Source organism: Callorhinus ursinus, unplaced genomic scaffold (genome assembly GCF_003265705.2).
Source record: "Callorhinus ursinus isolate GAN/ISIS: 27379988/994484 unplaced genomic scaffold, GSC_fseal_2.0 scaffold57, whole genome shotgun sequence".
Classification (NCBI taxonomy): domain Eukaryota; kingdom Metazoa; phylum Chordata; class Mammalia; order Carnivora; family Otariidae; genus Callorhinus; species Callorhinus ursinus.
Window position 1 is genome coordinate 9,258,114 of NW_027397119.1, and position 23,665 is coordinate 9,281,778.

At 49.8% G+C, this 23,665-nt stretch overlaps 2 protein-coding genes across 3 annotated transcripts in view; one reads left to right on the top strand and one right to left on the bottom strand.

The window, feature by feature from the left end:
• Positions 1-6,091, top strand: part of RASSF5 (Ras association domain family member 5) — a 65,281-nt gene extending 59,190 nt beyond the window's left edge. For both annotated transcript variants that reach the window (XM_073884515.1, XM_073884516.1), the window contains 3 exons: positions 1,080-1,379; positions 1,831-1,946; positions 3,613-6,091. In XM_073884515.1, coding sequence (XP_073740616.1) covers positions 1,080-1,379; positions 1,831-1,946; positions 3,613-3,765 — 569 coding nt within the window. In that variant the 3' untranslated portion in view covers positions 3,766-6,091. The remainder of the gene's footprint in view (positions 1-1,079; positions 1,380-1,830; positions 1,947-3,612) is intronic.
• A 2,400-nt stretch (positions 6,092-8,491) lies between these two features.
• On the bottom strand, positions 8,492-23,494 carry EIF2D (eukaryotic translation initiation factor 2D). The gene is made up of 12 exons (XM_025855210.1): positions 23,402-23,494; positions 20,567-20,674; positions 18,650-18,909; positions 18,023-18,140; positions 16,348-16,393; positions 15,802-15,905; positions 15,532-15,681; positions 15,069-15,158; positions 14,248-14,343; positions 13,083-13,203; positions 10,245-10,419; positions 8,492-8,694 (listed from the first exon to the last, which is right to left on the bottom strand). Exons 1-12 carry the CDS (start codon positions 23,485-23,487, stop codon positions 8,624-8,626), a joined length of 1,425 nt encoding a protein of 474 aa, XP_025710995.1. The 5' UTR covers positions 23,488-23,494; the 3' UTR covers positions 8,492-8,623.
• Positions 23,495-23,665: the final 171 nt, after the last annotated feature.

Here is a 23,665-nt window from a genome sequence, read left to right on the forward strand (position 1 = left end):
CCCACCCCCCGGCCGCCGCCCCTTCCACTGGGGGTCCTCTGCTCTCCCTCTGGATTCCGGGGTGGCCCCTCGGAGGCCCCTCCCCTTTCTTCGGGCCTCGGGAGGCCTCGGGGCTTGTGCGAGGCGGTCAGGGACCCCCGCGGGCTGCGGGGAAACAGAATGGGCTTTAGAGTAAGATCCAGGTCAGTCGCTGGCTCGTCCCCTTTTTCGCTTTGGGAAACCTTAACTTCCCTGAGCTTCCGGCGTAAAATAGAGATACCAGTGCCCATTTGTCGGAGCTCTTGTGGGGATTAAGTACCGTACAAAGACCTCAAGAACTGGTATTGCTCGGCCCCCAGGAAGACCTCACGAGGGGAATTCGCAGCTCCTGTCCTCTCCCTCTTGGTTGGTGCCCTTTTACTGCCTGCATCTGGGGAAGCTTCCCGAGACTGCAGAACTCCGAGGGGGGAGTCTCGCAAAGGGCATCTGCAGTGGGAAGGGGCGAAGGTAGAAGAACCCTGCCCCCTGCTGGTGGCTGCTGGCAACTGGCTCTCTGGGGCTTCAGCCAGATGGGGCGCTAGAAAATCCGGTCTCCCATGGTCCTGGGCTTAATTAAGTCTTGCAGGCTGCCGCGTTTTGGAAAGAGATGCACGAGGAAATGCAGTGGGCTGGTTTTCCGAGGACCTCATTACAGAGCCTTCCTGCTCCTCCCCGGTTTGGAGGGACAAACTAGAGAGGCCACTCCAGACCCTGCCTCCTAGGAGCGGGGACTCAGCAAAGGCAGGGGACTGGGGCAGGGAGCCTGAGCCCTGGGAGGGAAAGCCAGAGCAGCTCCTCCTGTCCTCTCGGGTTACTGGATACTGCAAGCCTTCTCCTGGCCCAATGTGGGGTGGACGGGGGGACACTGTCTCTGCCCTCTGGCACCTGCAGGTCTGCAGAGACAGGAAAGAACTCGGGGCGGAAGGGGGGGCCTGCCTGGGATGGCACTATCTGGAAAGGCCTATGCACCCCCTCCCCCAAACCTGGTGCAGTGGCTCAGAGTGGCAGATGGGATCATGCAAGATAGACCTGATAGCTGACCCATATGACATCCCCTCCGCAGAGTGAAGATGGTACCTACACGGGTTTCATCAAAGTGCATTTGAAGCTCCGGCGGCCGGTGACAGTGCCTGCGGGGATCCGGCCCCAGTCCATCTATGATGCCATCAAGGAAGTGAACCTCGCGGCCACCACCGACAAGCGGACATCCTTCTACCTGCCGCTCGATGCCATCAAGCAGCTACACATCAGCAGCACCACCACGGTCAGCGAGGTCATCCAGGGGCTGCTCAAGAAGTTCATGGTTGTGGACAATCCCCAGAAGTTTGCACTTTTTAAGCGGATACACAAGGACGGGCAAGGTATGCGAGGGCAAGCTCCCCGTCAGAGACCACCTCTCCCGCTAAACCCCTGCCAGACTTGGGAGGGGAGGGCTGGGCTTCCCCAGGGTGCCGCCGTCCAGCCATGTGGCAGAGAGCTGGACGGGAAGCTCATGCCTGCTCCCTGCGCCCCCCACTTTATATGTGACTGCAGGAAACCACAACGTGGGCTCCCATTTCCTAATCTGTGGCATGGGAGAGAAACCACCCACCACTCCTAATCTTTTGGGGAGGGTGATGTGAATGGAAACATGCGTCAAACTCTGGGCAGACACCGAAGATAAAAGGTCATCATGCCCTATTCATGTCATTAGATTCATTTCATTAGGCTGAAAGGATGGCTCCTTCCCGTTATGGCCACCCCTTGTCTGCATTTCCTGTCCCTGCCCCTCTTTTCCGAGATGCGCCTCTAGCCCCCTCTCTTGGTTTGCAGTGTTCTTCCAGAAACTCTCTATTGCTGATTGCCCTCTCTACCTGCGCTTGCTCGCCGGGCCTGACAATGACGTCCTCAGCTTCGTGCTCAAGGAGAATGAAACCGGAGAGGTGGAGGTAGGTCTGGGGCCCTTTGCTCGGTGCCAGAACCCAGCCCTCAGGGCACCCTGGCTGGGTGCAGGTGGGCATTGTCCTCACCGCTGGCATAGGTGGGGGCCACGCGGCAGTAGCCGAGGCAGCTGGGAAAATGGCCTGGGAAAGTTGAGGCCCGGGGAAGTGCTGGGCCGCAGAGGTTTCGCGTCTAAAGCCAGGATTGTCAGCATCCTGGGGGAGCAAGTCAGGGCCTGTGTCTGGCATGGCCTGTGGAAAGAAAGGATTTCGTGTGCTTTTTTTTCCTGAAAACCCAGGGTGGAGGGGCATTGAGAAACGCCTGTGTCCAGGCCCGGGGCTGTTTTTGCTCCAGGCTGGCCTGAGGCCCCACCAGCTCCATCTCTGGCCTCCACTGCATATGGAGATTTTCGAGCCATTTTTCTCTTCCTGGTTCTTAAAAGGTGGCCTCCTTCCACAAAGGGGAGTTCATCAGAGTCCAGTCTGGTGGCACGGAGTCGGGTGGAATCAGGCCGGTGCTCTGCATGGCCTGGGATACTTGGGAGGCATGGAGGAGTGACTGAGGGCAGTTGTTCGTCACACTGCAGTCAGTGGAGGCCTAGGGTTTGGGGGAGCAGTCTCTGGGGTCACTGTGGAGATCTGGGGGATCCAGGCAGGGTAGGGCCCTGTTTCTTCTTCCCGCTTCAATCAGGCAGCTCTGCTTCCGTCTGATTTATACATTAGAGTGCGTAAGATTTTGTTTGAAAAACGTACTCTGCTGACAGTGTTTGGACACCGCGGGCCCAGCACAGAGCTCGTGGGCCTGGGAGTTTAGAGACTGGGCCCTAATTCCCTTTCTGCTGCTGCGAGCCCCGTCCCCGTAGGTCTGCTGCCTCCCGTCTGTGGACTTCAGTCTTCTCAGTTAGGCAGTGTGGGGATTAAACTAGGTAAGCCTTCATATTCTTCTGTGCTCAAAAGAGCTTAGGAGTCAAAATCCTCGGCCCCACAGGGTGGGGTGGTGAGGGCTGGGGGGGGGCTCTGCTCCTGGGTCAGCCTGAGAGCGGTCAGACTTGCCTTCTGTCCAGAGAGGCCAGGTCCCATCAGGGCAGGCCTGGGCCAGCCGGCTTCTCCAGAGCTTTACAGGTTCTGGGATCTCATTAGCTGCTCTGCCAGCCAAGGGAGGCAGGGACCCTCATTCTGTGGCAGATGAGCACGCAGGACAGAAGGGTGCGGTGATGTGCCCAAGGTCACGTGGTAGAGTTGGCCTGAAACCCCGTTTCCGGAGGCCAAGCCCAACTCTCCTCCACCTGCCTCTTGAGGGTCTCTGCACGCTAAGAGCCTGTCGCTCAGCACCCCCAAAGCAGAGAGGCAGACAGGCCGGCAGGGGCCCTGGGCAGCCCCAGCATCACTGTTCAGGCCTCAGCTGCCATGGAGAAAATGTAAGGTGGTTGATGCTCCAAATAAAACACCGCTCATGGACTGGTACTTCTGGCTCATGAGATGTCAGGATTTGAAATTTGGTTGCCAGTATGACACGGGAAACCCAAGCTTTCTCCACTGCAGCTGTCTATTCAGTAGCAAACCCTGTGTAAGCTGTGTGCGGATGGAGGCAGCGGGGGTTGGGGGAGGCCCTCAGGTCAGGCGGCTTCTGACCTGTCTCCTGTTGTTTGCCCCCCATCTCCCTCGTGCCTCACAGTGGGACGCCTTCTCCATTCCCGAGCTCCAGAACTTCCTAACAATCCTGGAAAAGGAGGAGCAAGACAAAATCCAGCAAGTGCAGAAGAAATATGACAAGTTTAGGCAGAAACTGGAGGAGGCCTTAAGAGAATCCCAGGGCAAACCTGGCTAACCGGTCCTGCTTCCTCTTCTGGTGCCCGCGGATTTATTTTTATTATTAATTATTATTTTGCAACAGACACTTTTTCTCAGGACACCTGTGGCGGGTACATCTGTGCCCCCCCCCGCCCCCCGCCGGCAGTTCCAGATGTGGCACGAAACCTCTGAGGGACACGCGTGCTCGCAGGCCAGGCCCCCGCCTGCCGCACGCCCCCTCCCCACCTCCGAGGAGCAGGACTGGCGGGGGAGGTGGTGGTGGGGGGTGGTGGAGAGAAGAGCCTCGGATGTCGGCAATCCGTGAGCCCTTAGTAAGCCAACCAGCTGCCTCTCTCATCACCAAACTGGAATGGTTTGCACCAGCCGGCAAAGGAAAGAAGAAAGGTTTTAGAGCTGTCTGTTCTTTCTCTGGCTTTTATTCTTCTTCAATTTCTCTCTTATTTGCCACCCATAGACCTTTATTTATGAGTCAAAAATTGTAGCATATTCCTTGAGCAGGTCGGGGCTAAGCCCCCAAAAGCAGGATAATGCTCGTAAGAGGATTGCCCCCCACTGTCTCAAGGTGCCCGTTGTTCATGCTCAAGGGAAGGTCCTAAAGCCACTGGCCCCAGATGCTCAGGTAGGGAGCACCAAAGCTGAGGCGGGCTCAGAGATTTCCAGAGAAGCCACAGCCTGCCTTGGCCCTCATCACTCAAGAGTCTGCACACACGTAAACCCAAAGGCATATATTTATCTGCACGTGTGTGATGCCTCGTCACTTCTTCGTCAACAAGCGTTTGTTTTTTAAGTTACAACTTGGAGTTTCATATTGCCATCATCCTCACGTGTTTCCACCGAAGGGAAACCAGCCATTTACCATTTTTAATGTCTCCTGCTGAGTATGGAAATCAGGCAGTCAGAGGAAGCCAAAAAGCATTGCAGAGAAATGTGTCCAACTTGTCCTCAGCCTTCCCCCTGGCCGGAGAGCAGGGGAGGGCCTGGCCGCCCTGCTTTCCTGCGTGGCCTTCCGCATGGCCTCCTTCCTCCCACCGGGACTCTGGAGTCTCCAGGTGCTGCCAGAGGAGCTGCCTTGATTACAGACGGGGAGCCTCCCAACTCAGCCGACTTGGAGTCCTTTGTGTTCCGAAGCCCGGGCCAGCCCGTGGCGCTGCGCTCCGCGAGCTTGTGGGCTGGCCTCCGGCTGACCTCAGTGCCTTTTTGTTTTCAGAGAGAGACGGGAGCAGGGCGCACTTGCTTGACACTTTGCTGCTGGCTTGCTCCTGCCAGGAAGGGGACCGTGGTGGTGTGGGAGGCGAGGCCAGGGGAGCCCTCCCTCCGAGAATGGGGCGAGAGTCACAGACCTCCTTCCCCTCTAACGTCCTGGGCTTTGACTCCCAATAAGTGATGTCAAACCCCATGGACAAGGTGGATCAGATCCCCAGCCTACACCTGTACTGGATCCTTGTTCGGGTGCAAACTGAAAAATAAACTCGCCAAGCAACTGAAGCAAGTGGCCAGGCCTCAAAGACACTCCAACGCAGAGGGAGAAGGACTTTTCACAGCCAAAGCAGGGCCGGCTTTCCAGTCCAGCCTCTGAGAGATCACTTCTTCGCTGTCGTCGGCCTTCCCAGGTCCTTCCTGGGTTGGGTTGAGCCCCAGCTTCTTTGTGTAGCCTCAGAAATCCCCTCCGCAACCCTTGCTGTGTCCACACCGCCCCTGATCCCAGAAGGAATGCTGCCCCCATGTCACAAAACTGTGTGTAGTCTTCAGAGCTGCAAAAGCAAGACAAGCTAGCAGCTCAAAAAGATTTTTTAGGCCCCCAGAACCCTGGTTCTCTGCCATCTCATGCTCAGCCTTATTGCTTCTCTCCCTTAAAAAAAAATCTCTCTCCCTGCTGTGTACTCAAGGGAGCGGGTAGAGAGTCCTTTTCCTTCATGCTGCATGTCTTTAACATTAATGGAAGGCACAGCTCCTGCTGCAGCCGCTGTGAATGCTGCTGAGAGCCTCCCTCTGATGGGGGCGGCTATTTTATTTTTGAGAAGGAAAATAAAGTCATGTATGTATATACATAAAGGCATATAGCTATATATAAAGAGATAGGGGTGTTTATGAAATAAGAAAATTAGGGAAAATTCTGACTTTATCTAAAGCACAGTTAGACCCAGGACCCATGCTGAGGTCCGAGCCTTGGCGAACAGTCTGTATAAAGTATCCCTTCCCCCGGAGGCGCGTATGGCGGCTGGTAGTGCCTTCTATCCTTGTGCTGCCCCATGTGTACGTGTTTGTTTTGAGGATATTTTCTTTTTAAATGTCTTTCTTATATGGGTTTTAAAAAAAGGAATAAAAGCTTGTTGCAAAAATGACCCAGACTGGAGAGATCTTCTTTGCCCTTCACCACCTCCTGGAAATTGGGAGCTGGGGGAGAGGGTGGGAATGGAGAAGAGTATCTACTTCTGCACGGAGTCTGAATTTCTCCTGCCAGCGAACAGAGGAGTGAAGGCTGCTGGTCAAACAATCTTGAGAAACCTGTCCAAGCGCGTGGGCCGGAGGGTGCTGCCCAGGTGCCCAGCTGCTGAGCTAGTCCACAGAGCAGGAGAGGAAAGGGGATGTGTTCTAGAAGGAGATCCTTGTAGAGTGAGAAGAGAGGAGGGGCTTTCTGGAGCCAAGCATGGATGATTAAGCATCAGGACAGACTACTGAGGTGGACAATGATTTTTCCATGTCGAATTATTTAAAAATAAGACAGGATGCATCTCTGAGAGTTTAAGGTCACCTCACCTAGAGGAGGAAAGCTAGATGAGGTGAGTGAAAGTCCTTTCACAACAGCATTATCTAACTTCCATCAGAGGAACAGCTCTGTCATCACAGAAATAACCACGTGAGGTTATTAAGAAGAAATTGCTGCCTGCCTTCCAGGAGGGAGCACGCGTGATGCACTGAACGGGGGCCCTTGGGCCGCAGAGGCTGGTCAGAGCGCAGCCCGCTCACTCCCTACCTCCATCCAATAGACATTCCTAAAATTACCCGAGAATGGGCTTGTCTGTAACATCTGTTCGCCTAGACCTCCAAGAAGTAGGTCTTTTAATAACTTCGCCAAAACCTGGACATGAACCAGTTTCTGCTTTTCACTGCAACTCATTCGGTAACATCATGGGATTAAGTTCAAAGTTACTAATTTGATCTTGAAAGAGACGGTTGGGCTTAGCACAGAGAAAAAAAAAATCCATTCAACAGCCTGACCTTCCCCAGCCTTCTTACACATGCGTATGGTGTTCCCGAGGAGGAGAGGGAAGGTGAGTCAGCGCGAACGGGTCATTGTTACTGGAAAAACCGTTCAAAAGCACAGGTCCTGACAGCAGGATCACAGCGGAACTCCGAGTTAAACCACAGTCGGGAGTGGCAGTGCATTTTAGACCCACCCTTGCTGTTTACTGGCTTTGTGTCTTTAACGGAGATCAACAAAGCGAGACACAACCTCTCTCAGCCTCCAAGCGACTCGTGCAAGTAAATCATGTTTGTGAAAGAACCTTACAAAGTACTACATGCTATCTGTGTTCATATAAGGACCATATTCCATTACTACTGTACATACCACACTCCCTCAGATCAAACTGTCTGTCCAAAGGTTCTGTGTCATAGAATCTTGTTTGGGGTCAGTTGCCAAAAATCCCTTCCTCAGTTCTATAGGCTCATGCTGGCAGAGAAAGGATTCATAAAGTTAAGGAGTTTACTTACAGTGAGTCCTAAGTGACAAGGACTGTTACTCTAGGTCTAATAACGAAAGGCAGAGGGCGTCACACACACATTTTCACATCCATCCCTTTCCTCCCTTCTAGCCCCAGGTGGGTAATTTGTGAACAGTGTGGATATGTTCAAGTGTTTCTTATCTTGATTTATTAAAAAAAAAAGGGGGGGGATGAGAAAGAAAAAAAAAGTAAACTCTAATTGTTTTTTGATGGTAAAACCAAAAAACTCTAGAATAATTCAGCTCAGCTCTCACTCCTTCCTTTTGTACAAGGAGCGCTTTGGTCACAGAAGTAACTCCCAGGAACTAAGCAGGGACCAGAGCAGTGGTTCTGAACCTTTTTGGCAGCAAGTGATCCTTCTGGGCACATGACAAAAGCATGGGAGCCTCTCGGGAAAATGAGCATACAAAATCCTGCGTACCATTTCAGGGAGTTCACAGACTCTCTGAAGACTAAATGAAGACCTCTTCCAAGAGCCCCCAAAAGTTGGATAAGACTCTTTCCTGTAACAAAGCCACCATCTTGAAGCCACTTCACGATTTCCTACTGCAGGCGGCAGCGTGCCAGTGTGGGGGAAGAATTGTGCAGGGGAATCCAGATACTTTCATGATTTCTTCTACCTGTCCAGCCAAAATGTTGCTGCCATTCAGAGCGAAGCCTTTCTTCTTTGGCCTGGCTTGATGGCAGAGAACAGCTGAGTGCTCCTTCTGGGTGACTAACTCTTTAGAGATGTGAGGGGACTCTTTTGGGGCAAGGAGGTTAATTAGGGGGTAGGAACAGATGAGCAAGAGGCTGTGGACTATTTGCTAGAGGGGCTTTCAAAACAAAAGGCTCTACCTGCCTGAGCTTTGGATGAGCCACCTGCCCCGAAAGCAGGAAAGGAACTAAAACCACTGCAATCACATGAATAGAAAAGGCACTCCACTACCACCTCTCCTGTCGATGTAAACTGACGTATGGCTTGCAAATGTAGTACTAACAGTCTAGCTGAGTGGAGGAAACCAGAGGGAAATCAGATTTAGATTAGAATAAAAATTTATTTTGGTAAAGAATTATATTTTTTCATTTGCAAAAGCTGAAAATGCTCATATAAATGACCAGCCCAGAGCCTGGATTTCCACTGGATCGACCACATGAAACAGGAGTCTGTTATTTCTTCTTGCCGGGTTTGGGGGCCTTTTCTAGGCCTTGGATGTGTTTTCGAGGAAGCTGATAGTCTTCTACAATCCAAAAAGCAGAAACTCCTAAGTGGGGCATGCCCTCCCAACCACCGCCTGTGCTTTGTGTCACAACGTCCCTCCTTGGCCCCGACCCCCATGGGCCCCGACTCACATGGCTACCTCCCACCCCCTGGCCCCACTGTGCGCACATTCCCATTATCAACTTCTCTTCAGTCAACCTGCATCCTATGACCTGCTCTTCTACACCCAGCTCTAACCCAGCTCCTCTGGGCAGTTGTCTGGGATGGGCCATTTATACTTATACCTCATGGCTGATGTGTGTATTTTAGCAATTTTCACTGAGAGCCACTTTCTAGATATACTTGAGGCATTCATAATTTTCTCAGGAGAGAGAACGTGTTCATCTGCATTCAGTCATGTGCTTGTCTATTTTCCTCTGTATTTCTTCTCAGCACCTCCTACCGGGTTCTTCACTTAAAGGGGTCAACTCCAAAAGTTTACTACAGGGTACTGCCTTAGGCCCTAAAATACATGTGCTTATCGAGCATTCATTCTGTGCCAGGCCCTGAGCATGAAAAAGGGATGAAGAAGGTAAGATCTCTGACTTAAGTTGCTCAGTCTAGCAGGGGGTTCAGACATTAGAAAAAACTGGTCAAGTGGCAGACACTAACCAGAAAAATAAACCCAAGTAGAAAGTGCCACATAGGCAATCTTTTAAATGCTAATTTAAGGACAGAAAAAAATGGGACATGCTCTGAGACAGGCTTTCCGGGACCCCTGAGCTGGGCCGATGAGGCCCCCTGTTGGGCAGACGTGGGCTGTGGGAGGGTGCAGTGCGCGAGGGAACAGGGACACAAGCACCGAGTGTGCATGGGAAACAGCGAGGACAGCAGTGCAGCTGAGGCCAGAGGTGGGGGCGGGGGGGTGGTGAGAGCTGCCAGAGACAGCTCGAGGGGAACGGGAGTTGGACCGGGAGGGTCTTATTTATGGAGCACAGGGGCCTGTTCTGAAGGCACTGGTGCGCACAAGGAGTGTTTAGAGGAGAGTGATGGAAAGCGGACTCGGGCAGAGGTGACGTGAATCAAGGACAAGCCGGAGGCTGGGTGACCCAGAGTCCCAGAGTTGGGAGAAAGAACTTAGGCTCTGGGCGTCTGACAAAGCCAAGTCCGGAGCCCAGCAGCAGCACTGAACAGCTGAATATCTGAGGGCAAGGGACTGGGCCTCTCTGAGCCTCGGCTTCCTCAGCTGCAAAACGCCAACAGTTCTGCTACATCGTCATGATGAGAGACAGGGCCTGCAAAAAGCCCAGCAAAGTACCCAGCGTGCTTGGGATGCTCAACAGATGCTTTATAAAAGGGAAAACCAGGAAGAAAACTACTCCAATAGTAATGGTGGACAGAGCACCGAATCTGGGGGCCAAAGCACCTGGCGCAAATATCAGCTCTGTCTCTTGCTGGCCCCTCACTACACACTGTATGGCCACAGGCACACACATGTACATGGCTATGATGACTAGAGGGGCTTGAATTGGTGGGAAGATTTTGGCCAAGTTAGACCCGCGCTTCTGCTTCTCCAGAGGAGATGCTCACCAAGTAACAGCCGGCTGAGATGATGGACCTGGTTTCCCTGGATCTGGACCTGCAGGCCGTCCTTGGCCCCAGGGGCAGGAGCGACGGTCGTGCTAGCCTGGCACCGCTGCTGGAGCACAGCCGCCACCGAGTACGGGTCCAGACCGTAGGCCTCCAAGTTCCGGACCACAGTCACCTGCGGGGACAGAAGACAGGTGGTAGGGGGGACCGCACGCCCTCCCCTCCACAGGGCCTGCTAGAGCCTCCGCAGCCTCTTCACCCGCCGTGTTCACCGTCCCGACAACCATGGGCCCTTTTCATCCACATTGTTTATTTTTATACTTACTGATTCTTTCCGTCCCATCCAATATATGTGTTATATACTTAGTGGAATACTCTCTATCCCACCTGTAACATATACATTTTTTAAAAAGGTTTTTTGTTATGGAGAATTAAAAACATAAATAAAAGTAGAATTGAATACTGTGCTCCTATGTTCCCATCATTTCAACAATTATCGACTCATGGCCAACCTCAATTCACCTATATCCCTGTCCCTATTGCTTTAGAGCAAATCCTCCTAAACATCAGATCATTTTATCTACAAATGCTTTAGTACTTATCTCTAAAAGATAAGGGTTCTTTTATTTATTTATTTTTTTGATAAGGGTTCTTTTAAACATAAAGACAAAACCATCATCATACCTAAAAATAAATGGACAATAATTCCTTAACATCAAGCATCTCATCAGGAACACAAATATTTTTCTATTACCAACTTCACAAATGACATATATGTGATTTTCAGATTAAAAAACACTGACACTTTAAAAAAAGTCACAATTCTCCCCTTTTTTGAAACAAGTTCTCTTGAATTCATGACTAGAGATAGTAGAGTATGTTACCATCAGGAGTGGGTTGGGAAGGGCTGCTTTCAATAAAGTCATAGGTTCCAAATAACCCAGGCTTGTCAAGGGACTCCAGCCCCAGAGAACCTCAGAATCGATAAGACATTAGAGGTCACATCTATTCCCTGATGTATGCACCCTGGACTACATCTTCCCCCAACAAGTGGTCACCCAATTGTTGCTTGCAGACCTCCAAACAAGAACTCCCTAATTTGGAAAGCACCAGTTTTAATTTGGGACAATTCTGTTACCGCTAATATTAATAGTTTTTAAGTAAGCTAGTACAAATGTCCCCTGCTTTTTCAAAGTTCACGGTACACCACTTCGCTCTTATGAAAGGACCTACATTAGTAACTTTTTTTGCTAACTGAAAGAAATCCAGAGGGTTTCACTCTTACAAAGAAAGGTGAAAAGTGAACATAGTGCTCAGCACTGGTTTTGCAGGGAGCCCTCACAGAGGCAGCACGCACCCTGAGCAGCAGCGAGAGGGGAGCCCCCGCCAAGCATCTGCCCCAGGAACGACACTCAGCACCTCAGCGCCCAGCCCCCAGATCCCTGAACTGTGTCTGGGAGCATCTGTGCTTTATCTCCAGTTATTCTGTGCATCCGTTAGCAAGACGTGTCCTGATATATCAGAAAAGCCTAAGAGAGTTATTTTTTGGGGTCTGGGAGTGCTCAAAATTTTTTCCATATAAAGTCATGGTAATTGCTTCTTTGCTTTACCCCATTTCAGCTGACAAAAGGTTTCATAGGAATGCTCCACTTTCAGCTAGCAGGGGAAACCTGTATATACAGAAATTGCTTAGTACAGAGTCTGGCACATACTTACCCAAGAAATAGTGGCTATTGCTAGTTATTATTGAGGTTCTCATTACTGGTTCTCATTTACTCACTGCTTAAATGCCACGTGCTAGTCTAAGTGCTTCACCCATGTATTTCCTTCATTTGGCCCTCATGATGCCTTATACGGTAGGTATTATCCCCATTTTTCACATAAGAAAACTCAGGCAAGAAAACATTCACTTTTTCAAGGACAAGCAGCAAGGCAAAGGTCACATTTGAGCCCATATCTCTAATGCCAAAGCCCACTTGCATAACCCAAACACTAGAAAGTTCTTTATCTGGAACCCAAGTCTGTCTGCTTGGGATTTCCATCCAATAATCCTATTTCTGTCTTCTCAAGGCATCTCAGCATTAAGTGCACTCCTTTTCCCAAGGACAGCTTTTCACACACTTGGGCCAGATAGAATTAGTTCCCTAGGACTCTGTGTTGCCAGGCTACACACACTCACTTCTTTCAGCAATTCTTTATAAGCTGTTTTTCCCTGAGCAAGGCCCAAGAGGTAATAGAATGAATAAGAGCTGAAAACCTGTAACAGGTCTAAGAAAAAAATAAAAACAAAATCTTGTTTACCTTTGGAACTAGGCTCTAGCAAGTGTCCTAGCACAAAATCCTAGAGGGTAGGGGGTGAGAGGGCTAGCTTTGCCTGTTTTATACAGGGCTGAGCCCACTCACACAAACATGGTTGTTTCATAAACAATCTTTGTGGTGATTGAGGCCAAAATTTAAAAACCTCCAAACACGGGGCACCTGGGTGGCTCAGTCAGTTAAGTGTCTGCCTTTGGCTCAGGTCATAATCCCAGGGTCCTGGCATGGAGCCCCATGTCAGGCTTTGCTCAGCAGGGAGTTTGCTTCTCCCTCTCCCTCTGCAGCATTTATTTATTTGAGAGAGCGTGCACGCAAGAGGGAGAGAGGGAGGGAGAGAGAGCACGAGCAGGGGGAGGGGCTTAGGGAGAGGGAGAAGTAGACTCCCTGCTGAGCAGGGACCCCCCCCCCCCCAGCGTGGGGCTCAATCCTAGGACCCCAGGACCATGACCTAAGCCGAAGGCAGACGCTTAACCAACTGAGCCACCCAGGCGCCCCTCAACATTGTGTCTTTTTTAAAATTACCTTTTTATTAGATGCTCTCTGCGCTAGGGTGATGTCAATTGGGCAGATTTTGCCTTTCTTCATAATGGGCTCTTGTCCTGGAAAGGTCACTTGATAGGCAGGCTGCAATCTTTCCAAACATCTGAAACAGGAGTTCGTGAGCTATAGACTGATAAAGCCAACAGAAATCATCTCCTCATTCCCCACTGCTAGCGGGCAGCTGGGTGTGAGCCAGGCTTGGGCAGGCAGCGGTTTGCCCCGGGCTGCACTGAGAATCATTGACATCACCTAGGGGGCTGCATCCAAGACCAATTAAATCAGGAACTCCAATTAGGCATATATGTTTTTTAAAGATCCCCGAAGTATGGCCAAAGTCAAGGCCCAGGGATTCAGGGAAGGGATTCATCAGTGACTTGAGCCCCTGGAAACTGTCCAGTGGCCTGGTCTTCTGACACTCTGCCCAGGCTGCCTTGGGGAATTGACTTCCTGTCTCAAGACTCTCACGTACCCAGCCTGGTAAAGTGCTGCTTCCCATCTGTGACGTGTTCCGACTCATCTTCTAGAGAAAGCCTTTACCACAAAGAATGTCTACCTTTCATCTAACCAGATTTTCTCTTGGTATCATATATACTGGGATGGTACAAACTTTCTATAAAGGGCCAGACAGGAAATATTCTAGGCTTTAAGGGCTACCGGGTATGTGTAACCACCCAACTCTGCCGTTGTTAGCACAAAAGCAGCCCACAGACAATGAACAAATGGGTATGGCTTATTTACATTAACAGGTAGCAGGCCAGATTTGGCCTGTGGGTTGTAGTTTGCAAACTCCTCATAGATATTATTTTCAGTTTTGTTCTGTGGAAAAGAAAGAGCATAGAGTCTTTCCTTTGATGACTTTAAGACAATTCCTCCCGGCCTCTTTTTGCTTCTAAATCTTTTTGAAGTTCTTATTTTTAATTAACTGTTCTTTTTCTTTCTCCCTTTAAGTTCTCCTATATTGTGTTGGCTCAAACCAGTCCAAGAATCCTCCACATCAAAATTACCGAGCCTGTGTTTATGTAGACTAATATCAGTTGAATTATGGAGAGAAAGTCAAAGACCGAGACAGCGATGATTCTAAAGTCCAAAGGACAGACAATAAGGGGAGGGATAGAAACGTTTGAGAGGGACTGCCAATCCCCACTACCTGGTCAGGAGACTGTCCCATGGAAGCTTCATGACTGTGTGCCGTTCATTTTTCTCTAAGATGCAGTCACATAGGATGGGATCCAATTTCACGAGACTAAAGGGAAAGAAGAGGCAATAAGGAAATGCCAGCCCCGCCCCTTCTGACCCAAGGGCCAGCTCAGGATTCATCTCTTCTGTGTTCTTTGTAGTCATTCAGGACCACGAGAACCAATTCAGGGACCAGAGCCCATGAAGCAATGCACCCTGTGGATGGGAGGTCCGGTATGTTTTCCAAGGACAAGGGGGCAGCCAGTGGCGGTGGGGGTGGGGGTGGGATAAATCCACACACCAGAATTCTTGGCCCAGTTCTGCTACCTAACCATGATCAGACCGCTAGTTCCCAACTTTTTGATCATGGGGATGTCTTCGGAAAGTGAAAAAGAAAAACGGTAATGGAATGCTCTTCATTTAGGAGTTTACCTTTTGTGCCAACTTACTAAGAAAATAGAGGATACCAAAAAGCCACGATGACTTCAGTAAAATTTTTCTAAGTTGCACTTGATTCCTCACAAGGGCATGTGCATTTGAAAACCAGTCGTGGATGTCTATGGGCTACCACGTCCTCAGGCTACAGCCAGTGTTGACGCCACACGTGGATCCGAGCACCCTGGCCAAGTCTAGGTGTCCACAGCCCATGGCTTAGAAACCACTGGTCTTGCTTCTTTCGAAAAGGCTGTGATCGCCTACGTTCCCCTCTATCCCAGACATCCTCCACAGGTGTGTCCAGGTCTGTGCTGTCGGGGATTGACCGATCTTCAGCAGGGCTCCCCAGCCACTCACTTTTTGTTGTCCGCATCAACCAGGTCGTTCTTCTTGGCATAGTTGATGATGACCGTCCGGACTTCAGCGCCCTCAAGAACGCTTCCCTTCCTAGGTCGGAAGTGACAGGGGGCGGGGGGTTAGTTCGTGCTGTGCCAGGAGACAAACTGCAGATACCAAGACTCACTCTCTGCTCAGTAGGCTGCTTTCCTTGGCTTTTTGAGCTCTGTTTTCTTCCCTTTCCTGACTGAGGTGAGCAGGGCCTCGTGAAGGATGATTAACAGGAGGAAAGGGAGGCACCTGCTGTCGTTCATTTAGTCAGAGACACTGCTCAGGGGAAGGAGGCTTGAAGCTGGATGTGGGAGAAAGGGGGATCAGGGGCGCCACAGGTTCTGCCAGTCACAGAGGAAGGCTACTCAGCTTGAGAGGAACTACAGGCCGGAACACCAAGCAGGCAGAGGAGGGCTGCTCTCCAAAAACTCACTTGTAGCCAGACTCCTGGAAGAGCAGGGTCATGCTGGCTGGGACACAGTAGAGGGGTTTTATATCTGGAGGGTGATAGGGCTGTTCCCTGCTACCCTCCTGGATAGTCTGGGAGGTCGGGGAGGGCTCGGGTATGACGAAAGATGTGATCCTAAAACCCAGCAGAAGGAAAGAAAAAACACATTTTATACTAGCATCTGGGCAGTTCCCAGCCCGGGGCCCAGGCGCCCTGGGGCCGCTGAGCTACGGTGAGCAGGTCCCCTGCACTCACCTCGGGTGCTTCCAGTCCACAGCCACAATGCTCTCCACCCCTCTGCTCAGCTCCTCCACCTGTATAATCTGCTCCTGCTGCATTTGCTGCAGGAACTTAGAGAGCTAAGGGAGAGAGGGCCAGGGGTAGGGACTCCACGTATTACATGCCCATCCTGAGCACCCGATGTGCCACACACCGAGTGAGGCTGCTCCTGGGGACGGACGCATGACAGTCCCTTCCCTCATCAAACCGGGAACTGGGAGGCCCCCGCCCTGAGGCTCAGGGAGTGAGAAGCTGCTACAGGCTAACTGGTGAAGTCTTCCAGAACTCTGGTCAGATACAAAGGGGCGGAAGGGGGAGAGAGGAGTGGGTGCTCGCCCAACTGCCTCAACCCAGGGAGGGTTTTCTTCCCCCTCCCCTGCTCCCCCCCCCATACCTGGAATCGAAAAGCTTAATTCTAGCCCAAGCCCTACAGACGGGGCTTCCCCAGTGTCCATCCAGCTCATGGTGCGTGTAACCCTACACATCTCTCTGTGTGGGTCTGCAGAGAAGGTACCTGCTTACCTTTTTGTAGCTTGATTTCTTCACGTCCAGCTGTCGTCCTTCAGGGCTGGTGGCAGATGGAAAACAAGTTAAGCTAACAAAGCTGCTGAGAGGAGGGCATTTTTTCCTCAGCCTTCCTCCTCCATGTTCAGAAAGAAGCTGCTATTCCAGAGCCCTCTGCCCAGGGGCGGCAGGAGAGAGGGTACTGACTTTAGGATGCTCTAGATCACTGCTGTGGAACAGCCCTTTCTGTAAATACGAATGTTCTCTATCTATCATCCAATATGGCAGCCACTAGCTGCATGTGGCTGTTAAGTACTTGACACACAACTAATGTGACTGAGGAACTAAATTCTAAATTTTATTTAATTTTAATTAGTTTAAATTTAAATAGCCACATGTGGATAGTGGCTCCTGTACTGGATATAGCTTTAGAGTCCTCTCGAACTGGACCACCTTCCGTGGCCTCCAAAGTTCTGCCTCAAGGTGAACCCTGCCAACAGCAAGCTCACTGAGGCAGGTGGGTCAAGGGCAGGATTGGCACTCTATCCCATAGGCCATATCTGGCCACAGCCGTTCATCTACTGTCTGCTGACATGGTAGAGCTGAGGAGCTGCAAGAGACTGGTCTGCAAAGCCTACAAGATCTGGTTCTTGAGAGAAAGACTCTGTGAACGCCCACCCTACAGCTGTTAGTTTTTGGGGGGAGGTTCCTATGAAAGCCATAATCAGGCCCTCTTCTCAGAATTTAAGTCTTCTCTCAAAATGTGACAAGCGAGAGCCTTGGGGTTCATGGAGAGTCCTTCCAGAACCCGCCCCAGGTTAAGAACCCTCTATCCCAGAAGATTCTAGGAGCTCTTTCCCAGTTACTTAGAACCCAGCAAGGTCAGGACAAATTACCAAGTATCCCACCACATGCTCCAGACCCCACACTTGTATAGGACGCCTTAAAGGAGCACACATGTAAGCAGGAAGAGAATTACATCAAAACCACTTTTTAAAAAAAAACACAGCAAAATTCTCAAAAAGAGAAAAGTTGAGTTGTGGTATACCAATCAAGGAGCAAACCTTCTGATAGGATTTTTCCTGAGTGCTTATTAAATGTGAGGTCAGTGAATCTTGACAACAATCCTACAAGTGCTGGAAATTCGGGTTCAGAGAAGCCCGGTAACAAGTTCAAATTCACCTTGCTCCAAAACCCTGGGGAACTGGCATTTGCGTCCAGATGGCTGTTTCCAAAGCCCAGGTTCTATCTGCATGTACTACGGTCTCTCTTGGTGGCCTGTGTTTGGGGCCACCCCAATGGCCTTCCCCCCCAATGACTCTTCCTCCTGATACAATATAATGTGGCCTACCTACTCTGCAGGGAAAGTGTGAGGGGGTTGAACGTTCCAGAAGAAGCCTCTTGACAAAGAGGCTGCCCCGGGACGCTTCCTGGACGGGACGTGCTGCCTGATTCACGAGCCAGCCCAGAATTACCACAGCAGAGGCAGTGCTCAGAGAATCTTGGGAATTTTAACCTCCATTTCTTCAACAACCTTTTACTGGCTAAAATTTAAGTTTTTAAAACTCAGGACCTGATTTGTTTGCCAGATCAACTCTCCACTCCACGTCCCTCAGCCAATTCCCCCATCCTGTCCTGACACACTGCCAGTGTACCAGAGAAAGCCCCGCGGCCCACACCCTGCCTTCCGTACCAGCAGGAGAACATGTGGCTGCCAAGGAGTGTGCTGGTGAGTAAAGGGAGGTCAGCTTTTTTGACTTGGCACTTTAAAGCGTGCAAGAAGCATCGCTGTAACAGTTCATCCATTTGCTCTGCAAGGAAAAGACAAGAACCATATTTTTCTGAAGGATACAGAATGCCTGGTGCAGTACAAGTAAACTCCCCACCCAGCTCCACCCCTGCCTCACCCCCTCAGCTCTGGAAGGAACCCATTCCCGGGTCCCAAAGCTCCCAGACTCTCTTGAGCACTGAGCCTATAAAGAGGGCTGACCCCAAAGGAGGGGTCCGGCCACCAGGCCCACCCCCCGCCCCACCCCCCAGCCAGGAGTAAATGCTTCTCTGACAGAGAAGTCAGAACCAGAAGAGACCGCGGAGGCCTCTGTAGCTGGAAGCAGTCCAAACGCCAAGGCACAGTGGCATGCCGGGAAGCAGGACTTGTCGGGCAAGGACTCCCTGGTGCGACGTCAAAGGGCTGCAGCACCACCCTCACCAAAGAGAAGGACCTTGCCGTTCTAGAGCTTCGGCACCGCTCTGGTCAGAAGCAGAGTAGAAGACGTTTCCTAAATCAAGAGGAGGTGGGTCCTTCTACTCAGAGCTATACCTTGCAGGGTCTTGCTGTCTGTGGGGTCTGGGTTCAGGCCCCTGACGCCGGGGTCTTCTGAGGCTTCTGACAGGGACTTCTCCCCACACATCCGCTGCCGAACCTCCCCACTCGCCTCGTCCTCTCCCTCCAGGGTCAGGCACCTCACGTCTTGCTGCAGGGCGGGGTCTGCCAGGACAGACCCCTTCTCTTCATTGAGATCTGGGGGATCCAGGGCCAGTGGAGCCAAGGAAGGTGGAGAAGACTTGTCTCCAGATCGCCTGGAAAAACCGCACGTCAGAAACGCCGAATGGCAGCCACAGCATTCTCCGATCCTGATCAGGGTCAGCTGGGAGACCGGAAAGAGTGAGAGCCACAGGCAGGGGTGTCCAGGGGAGGGCAGAGAGCCTGGGCTCTCACCTAAACCCCACTCCCAATTCTGGGCCCAGAAAAATCCCATGCCTCAGCTTCCTCATCTCTGAAATGGGGAGAGTAATTCTTGCCTCCAACCTATCCTATTCCAAAGGAATAATAATATCACTCATCCACATTTGGGACAAAGAAAGATGAAAGAAAAAGCAGTTAAAGAGAAGCCCCCAAAAGGATTCCCTTCACGTGAATTAAAAATAAAACCAATTTGAATTCAATAACAAAAGTAAGGTGGCAAACGCTTCCGCAGTACCAGTTTGGTGAGCTCCAAGCCCGAGGCTCAGAGTACGTGACAAAGCACAAGCACCCGGCCTGCTCCGGGACTAAGTCAGTTGCCTCTGTGTTCTCTCAGGATGCGCTCTAACTTGCAGAGTAGTGATGACACGCTTCCATGCCACTAAGCCTTAGGAAGACAGGAAAAAAAGCGATGCCGCATACGGAGCATGCAGCACGAGATGATGGAAACCAAACCAAGTTTACACTAACGGTTGCAGCAAGTCTTAATAGTCTTGTGAATAGTGAGGCCATACTATGTGTTTAAGTGATTCTGATGAGGTAAGTACATAAATATTTTTAAAAGGTGGGGGCAGGGGGACTGAAGCAGCCACTGGTGAACAATTTAGGCAACATGACCTTGATAGCCCTTGTGCGGACTGCCAGAAAGCAGGGTGTCTGGAGAACATTGGTAAGCAGCCCTCAGATGTCTGCGAGGACACCGACTGTGGCTGTACGTCCTCCAGCAGGGCAGGGTTTGGCCAAGCCTTATAAAATGAGCAACTACAAGGCTGGGCTAGAAATGTTAGGATGAATCTGTACCAATAGGCCACAACACTTGGCCAAAAGACCAGCTACACCACTTTTAAGAAAAGCCCTATTTATTGTTTTGGTAAAATGACAAGAAAATAACCAAAGAAGATACTAGTATGTGGTTTTAGAAAGCGGTTATTACAGTGAGAAAACGTGACTTCCATAATGGGGAGGGGATCTGAAATGTGAAACCTGAACAGAAAAGTGATCAGGTGATGACTGTGGTGCCTGAGGATCTACTCTGCTTTGGTTTGGATTCAGAAGTGAGAGTTTCCGAGCACTCCTATGAGGCAAGAAAATGCCTAAACGTGGGTGGCAGATGAGGCAGCATCAACTGAAGCTCTAAAAACAAAGAATATCACAGTGCAGAGAGGCAGAGTAGACAGTCCCTAAGGTCATCTTCTAGGCCTAGGATTCTACCATTCACCTAGAAAGTAATCAAAGTTCTCCGTAATTTCTTCCCCAAACAAGAAACAAAACAAAACAAAACAAAACAAAAAGAACAAAAAACAAAAACAACAAACCAACCAACCGATCTATCCATCCATTTTTTTCCTCCACATTTAGTGAAGAAATGAATGTCTGAAATCAGCAACTTGCGTACAGACACGGCTGGGCCCCAAACTCTCACCTGTGAATCCAGGCCCCGTGCCCTCTCCACCCACCCAGCTCTCTATAAAACAGAAGAGACAGAGGACCCACCACAAGTGGTCCCGGTAGGTGTGCAGCACGGAGAAGCCCCTTCCCTTGAGGCCCGAAGTCAGCATCTCAGCTGTGGACATGGCAGCGACTCCAACGGCAACAGGGGCTCTGAGGAGAAGTACGCCGGAGACGGGGTCAGGGAGGGCTTTGCAGAAGGGCACGCGTCAGGGGCATCTTTCCACTCAAGGGCTAAAAGCACCACATTTGCAAATCTGAAGCAACCGCCTGTATCACAAAACAAAACTCAGTCCAGCCTCAGTTTTCCTCGGATTACCTATAAATACAACTTTCAAAAATCCCTTGACAAACATTCCCCTTCTGTATGAGTAACTCCTCTGCTGACGTTATCACTGTTTGTTGTTATTCCTATAATGAATCAAACCCAGGCAGGACTTGCAAGGATATTTAAAGTTCCCTTTATTTAATTTCAAAACTATAAAATTACCTCCCCTACCTTAAGGGCCTAGCCATCCTATACAGAGCTTCAAAAGGAAGGACAAATGTATGCCATAAGTGAGGCTGTGGGACACCACAGGGAAGAGAGGGGAGATAAACAGTGGCACTAACTCGAGAGGTTCCTTCTGAGTTGGCTCTTTTTAACAGGCCTCGCTCTGTGTAACGAGCAATCTAAGAACTGGGTGCGTCCAGAAGATTGAAAACAATCACATTTACGGTAACTACAAAAACTTCCAAAGCCCAAATGAGAAACCTCCTCCGGCCCAGTGTTACTCAAGCATTGCCCACACACTGCCTGTAAGGACGGGTGACCAACTGGATAACAGTGGGGGGACATACCAGCCTGGCAGGGTCACCTGGGCACAAGGAAGAAGATTCAAGGGCCGAGTTCCCAACCTGAACTGAAGAAAGATGTTTGCTAACCTGGTGTCCCTACTGTGCCTAGAGGTCAACTCCTGCTAAGGAAACTTTGAATCTGGTTTCTTTCTCAGTTCCTAAAAGAGGAACTTCCACCTCTGGAGGGGTCAATGGCTCAGAAACTTAGGTCTCGAACATGGTTCGTATTATTAATAAACCACCTTGTACCTTTATTCTCGGCCACAAACCACTCTCAAGCTTCATCCCCTGATACAGTCTAAAGGCAAAACCAAACAGGCCAAATATGCATTTCTGAAGTTTTCTCCTGTTCTGGATAGAATATCGGGGAAAGCAGTGACACCACCAACCTTTTCAACTGCAAGTTGTGCCAGTTCAACAAGGAAGGAAACATTTCTGGGTACTTGGTTCCAAAAGGTTCGAGGAAAACAGGAGAACATGAGTAGCAACATTAAGATCTTTGAACACTGACCCCCTCCTGTGCCTACAGTCTCTCTTTTCTCTCTCAAAGCAGCAATGAGCAAAATAATGAGATATCATTGCTCACGTGGAATGACACAAATGAAAATAACCCATTGTATCCAGTGTTGGTGGAGTGTAAGAAAACAGGCTCCATGTACCCTGTGGGTGGGAATGAAAATGCATATGGCTTTCTGGTAGGGCAGCAGAAAAATACACCTGATCTTTACCCTAATAGTTCTGCTTCTTAGTGTCCACTCCGCAAAAATAATGGCACTGGTGTCCCTAGAGGCATCAGTAAGAGACTGTTCATGATGAAGACAAACTGGGGGCAACCACAAGGTCCATTAGGAGAGGACCACATAGGAGGTCCATCACCACGTAGGAGGTCCATCACCACGTAGGAGGTCCATCACCACGTAGGAGGTAAGAAGACTCAGCATAACTGAGCTTACCCATGTGGAAAATGTCCCCTTGATCTTAAGCGGAAAAACAATATAAAGTATAGTTCTGTTTATTTGTATTTTTAAACATACATACCCAAATCGTACATTTTCATGCACAAACATATACACGCACTCAATACGTGTATCAGCCGATACTTCTAGGAGCAAAGGGCTGTGGGGTGAGGGGCGTTTGATTGTTCAGAACTGTTTATATGATTACTTCCTAATTTATTTTTAAAAAGAAGCTGTGTGGTGATGGCTGAACAGCTCTGCAAATATGCTACAAATCACTGAACTATACATTTGAGAAACAGGTGAATTTTACAGTATGAAAACCACATTTGAATAAAGCTATTAAAATGATTTGAAAAAAAAAAAGGATGATGAGGGGCGCCTGGGTGGCCCAGTCGGTTAAGTGTCTGCCTTCGGCTCAGGTCACGATCCCAGATTCCTGGGATCAAACCGGGTTCTCCCTCTGCCCCTCACCCAGCTCGTGCACGCTCTCTCTCACTCTCTGAAATAAATAAATAAAAGCTTTAAAAAAGAAAAAAGGATGATGATGTGGATGATGGAGAAAAAAATGTTAAGGCCATGAAAAACAAGGAAAGACCAAGAAAATGTCATAGACAAGAGACAAAGAAGACACAACAATTAAATGCAATGTGCTGTCCTAGATCGGATCCTTGAGTGGAAAAAAAGACATTTCATGGAAGAACTGAGGGAATATGAATAAAGTCTACAATTGTATTAATAGGACTGTACCAACGTTAATTCCTTAGTTTTGATAACAGTACTAAGGTTATATAAAACATTATCATTAAAGGAAGCCGGATAAGAACTCTATACTATCTTGGCAACTCTTATATAAATGTAAAATTATTAAGAAAGAAAGAAAAACAGCAGCAAATATGCTCGGCTGAGCTACGTGGACACCCACACAGGCTCACTGCCATTCCCCCATGGCCCACTCTCTGCTTCGGGAAGAAGAACCCATTTTTTTCTTTTAATCCTTTATAAGCTTTGGAAGTTGTCCTTTCCCACCCCCTTCCCAGTTTTACCTAAGTTTTCCCCCCAAAGGCACAGTGGACAGGCACAGTACCTGTTCCCAACCAAGGCAATGGCACAGAGGTCCCCCTTCTGTACCTGCGGCAGACCAGCAGGGGGCACCATCAGGCCTGGCAGCATCAAATCTGAGGCAAAAAAGACAAAAAGCATCACAACCCACATTCTGCCTCTAACCGATTCCAAGTTTTACTTCATCATTTATGCATTCACTCAACCAACAAACATTTTATGAAGTATCAGCTAGGTTATTTATAATGAAAATTAAGAAATGCAACCTGAGCGTCAGGCCTTTTCCCTT

Coding starts and splice junctions, on each gene's coding strand:
- EIF2D (XM_025855210.1), bottom strand. CDS start 23,487: ATGCTGCCAGGCCTGATGGTGCCCCCTGCTGGTCTGCCGCAGGTACAG. Junction 14,344..15,068: donor GTTGATGCGGACAACAAAAA/GTGAGTGGCTGG, acceptor CTTTCCCTTTAG/TCTCGTGAAATTGGATCCCA. Junction 8,695..10,244: donor TCTCAGCCGGCTGTTACTTG/GTGAGCATCTCC, acceptor TTTGGATTGTAG/AAGACTATCAGCTTCCTCGA.